This window comes from Notothenia coriiceps, unplaced genomic scaffold, assembly GCF_000735185.1.
Source record: "Notothenia coriiceps isolate Sejong01 unplaced genomic scaffold, NC01 NC01_scaffold00036544, whole genome shotgun sequence".
NCBI lineage: Eukaryota > Metazoa > Chordata > Actinopteri > Perciformes > Nototheniidae > Notothenia > Notothenia coriiceps.
In genome coordinates this window covers 1-3,887 of record NW_011369245.1, presented here as the reverse complement: position 1 = coordinate 3,887, position 3,887 = coordinate 1, and the positions used below count along the sequence as shown (strand labels likewise).

Sequence of the window (3,887 nt, the reverse complement as noted above, 5' to 3'; positions counted from 1 at the left end):
TACTAGTACGTAAGTACGTACACAACGAATAACTAGACACGACGACACACACACACACACACACACACACACACACACACACACACACACACACACACACACACACACACACACACACACACACACACACACACACACACACACACATCTAATATGTTCTTATCTGGTTCTGAGTGGCTACACAGAGTAAAACCTCTGTTGTATCATAGCCATATCTGTCTTCATTGCTGAGCCTGTGTGTGTGTGTATACGTGTACTGTATGTGTGGGTGTGGGTGTGTGTGCCTTAGTGTGTGTGAGCAAAGACTTCAGCCATGAGCAGCCATCCAGAATGCTTATCTAGTAGATCCAACAGCTTGACCGCTTTTTGCTGTGGCAGCAGACACATTTTGTGTCACACCCAGCGCTCAAAAACACACCCACACTACACCACACACACACACACACACACACACACACACACACACACACACACACACACACACATTGCAGAGGAGGCGTGCAGGTTAGTAGCAGGAAGCAGTTTTTAGACATTAAAACTAGTTTCAATCCAGCGGTTAAAAAGCCGGCATACAGCTTGTGGCGATCCTCTTTTTATCGAGGTCATATATTTATTTGATTATAATAATAATGATATATAAATGAGCCCGGTCCATGAACTAGAAAATCACTTTCTCATTACTTTAATCCATTTTTCACAACATACTTTCACAGTTAAGATAAATACAGGTGTGCATTACATCAGGCGGACGTCCTTTCTAAATCAAATGAAAATCTTTACAGAAGCACCTTTGGGTTTTATTTTCAATCAAGTAAACATAATGCAGTCATTGTAAAGTCAATGTGATTAAAGAGATATATAAAAATATGTTCTTATAAAAACATCACGCTATGCATCGTCATGGCCAATCCCCATGGAACAACAACACGTGGTTCACTGTGAGACATTCAGGGTACATATTTCAGTCATTACAAATATAAAAAAGAAAAACAATGACAAGATGTAAATAAGAAGACCATAATATACAAAAGTGGTTATTATCGAAACAATAGGTATAAAAAACTCCCTTTTTCTTTTGAAGTCAGATGTTAAATATTCTACCAAACATGACGCTAACGGAAATAACAATAATTAGAAATGTGATTCAGGTTTACAGACTGTAGCACCATGAGATATAGAACATGTGGTTCCTCCTGCGTGTCCAAGTCCTTTCTGAACGCCAGTCGTTGTCCAGTTTCCTCCCCATCACTACAGCTCTGGCAGGGGGGGGGGGTTGAGGTGGAGATAAAGACCCCAAAGCTAACACCCTGCTAGTAAAAACCTCCAAAGACCAGGAAGAAGCCACCACACCACCACCACCGAGGGATTTCAATATAAAGAGGGGAAATCTGCAGGAGCCAATCACGGACCCCAGAGAGCTCATGTGACCTGACGCTTAGATTTAAAGATCTGCTATCATGCTGTTTTTAGGCGTATAGTATAATAGCCCGTTTTTAGAGATTTCAGTACGGAGGAAAAGAGAGAGGGTTTGTTTTTTACACTTTGTGACTTGCATGATAGGAGACCTTTAAAACCTCCTTATGTCATCTGGAGATGTTGTTCTGTAATATCGTTTTAGTTTGAGTTAAACCCACAAGCTGTATTTCTTCATAGAAAGTCCAGGAAATGCATGAAACGAGTTAGAAAGCGTAGTTTGATACGTGAGCAGAAGCGTGGCGGTTAGAAGCGTGTTGATCTAAAGGGTTCTAATGCAGGAAAACAGAAAGCATGGCATGCACCACTGCAAGCTGGAAGAGAGGGGGGGGAGCCAGAGCAGGGGCTGATGGGTAATGTTGTGCCGTGGATCACGAACCTGGCACGTAGAGGACGGCGGTGCCCTCGTCCATGGCGAACATGTTGGACCCGGTGCAGACGTAGACGCCAGCGTCCTCCGGCTGCACGTTCTGGACCGTCAGGATCCCGTTGAAGTCCATCGCTCGAGTGGGAAGCTTCCCGTTTCCTTTCCGGGTCCAGACCAGGGTGTAGGCCGGAGACTGGTGGGGGGAGATAAGAGATAAGATTAGATAGTACTTTAATGGTGTACTTTTACTCCACTACAGTTCAGTTTATAAAACGGATAAGTCAAATCAAGCAATCTGATTGGTTCACAAGTCAGTATCCCTCCGTGTCTGAGAAAAGCTACAACCGTTACCAGTGGCGGCGCCAGGGTATGGCTGGGGTAGGCTACAGTCATACCAAGACATGGCTTAGCCCCACCTTAGCCCCACCATGAACAATGATGTTAAAGTAAGCTAAATAAAGTCCACCAACTCGCGGAGTAAATCACACAGACAGCAGTTAGTCAGATTGATTTCAGTAGCCACTTGTCTGGAAATACCGAAGACTAGAAACGGTTTTGAAAACTTTTGTCACGTAGTGATCGTCTTCTCAATAGAACATCTTTGATAATGTCTTCTGGCCAATCAGAATCAAGATAACTGCGTGGTGTTGTTGCAGGAAGTCCCGACGGAGAATACTTTTGCTGGAGTACATCTCTATATACATCGATACAATAAGAGCCCACGGTTTGATGATTGATAGGTGTGTGGGCTGTCTTTCATTTTGACACACAGAACAATGGGGGCTATCCACCCTTATCCACAAAGTAAAGTCATTCAGCCTCTTCCCTCTCCTCTCTGTGAGGAGCAGCAGGTTCAGCTTTCAGAGCAAAGTAACACAAAACTAAAATGGCATTCATTTTTTAAAATATGTCGTGTAGTAATAGATGTATTTATTTTTCTTCTCAAGAGAGCACCAGAATGTGTATTTTATGTTAGTATTTCAAAAAATCTCCTGAGGGCCACACTTGGTAACCGTCTTATAAAAGCAACAGCTCACTTCAGGCCGTGATGTATGCTCAGTATATCACAGCTGAGGGGCGTGGTTCGGCCCGACGCGAAGCGGACGACCATACAATGACCATATACCACGGCCTGTCGTGAGCTATTGCTTACAGTGCTTCTCAGAGAGTGTTACCTTGCTCGTGGCAGTGCAGATGAAGCTGACGGTGGCCCCCAGCCGGACGGTCTGAGACTGAGGCTCCTCCACGGTCACCTGGATGGCTTTAGAGGGAACACCTGGAGAGAGACACCATCACTTCATACTCCATGCAAACAGGTCATGTTTTCATGTCTGAGACACATGTTTTTATTTCTGTCAATTCCCACTTTTTTATCTCTAAGATTCCTGAAAAAATAAAGACTTTTTCAAGAAATATAAAATTCTGATTCTTTTTTTCCGAATAGCTTTTAACTTTCTTTTGTTTACAGATTTTTATGAAAAAAGTCAGATTTTGAGACAGACTTCGAAAAAAACACATTATTTCTGTTTTGTTTGTTTTTATGAAAAAATGAAATGTTTCTCTAGAATTGTAAAATGTAGAATTCCCCCCAACGAATTCAGATTTTTCCACTTTTTGAAAAAGAAAAACATTTTTTTCTGATTTGATTTCTCAGATGTTTTCGTTTACTTCTCAGATTTATGAAAAAAAACAATTGTATTTTTTTTACAAAAGATCTGAAGGAATTCTGAAATGCTTTTTTTGAGAACTTTTTTTTCTCCAGAAAATGTCAGAATTAAAGGATTCTGCCGTTAAAACAGTTAAAACATTTAGTGTTCAGGGCTCCTCTCACTTGTGACCACGATCTCCGCCCGGCTGCGGTTGGTGCTGCGGTTGTCTTTGCACGTGCACACGTACACGCCTCCATCACTCTGCTGCACGCTGGGGAAGAACAGCTCTGCTCCTACACACACACACACACACACACACACACACACACACACACACACACACACACACACACACACACACACACACACACACACACACACACACACACACACACACA

At 42.6% G+C, this 3,887-nt stretch overlaps 1 protein-coding gene across 1 annotated transcript; it reads right to left on the bottom strand.

Annotated features, from left to right (window-relative positions):
* Positions 1-675: 675 nt before the first annotated feature.
* On the bottom strand, positions 676-3,782 carry LOC104964009 (basement membrane-specific heparan sulfate proteoglycan core protein-like; the record flags this gene model as incomplete). The annotated part of the gene is made up of 3 exons (XM_010792709.1): positions 676-2,033; positions 3,016-3,116; positions 3,672-3,782. Coding segments are annotated over 3 exons (401 nt in total), but the record flags the coding sequence as incomplete, so codon positions are not given.
* Positions 3,783-3,887: the final 105 nt, after the last annotated feature.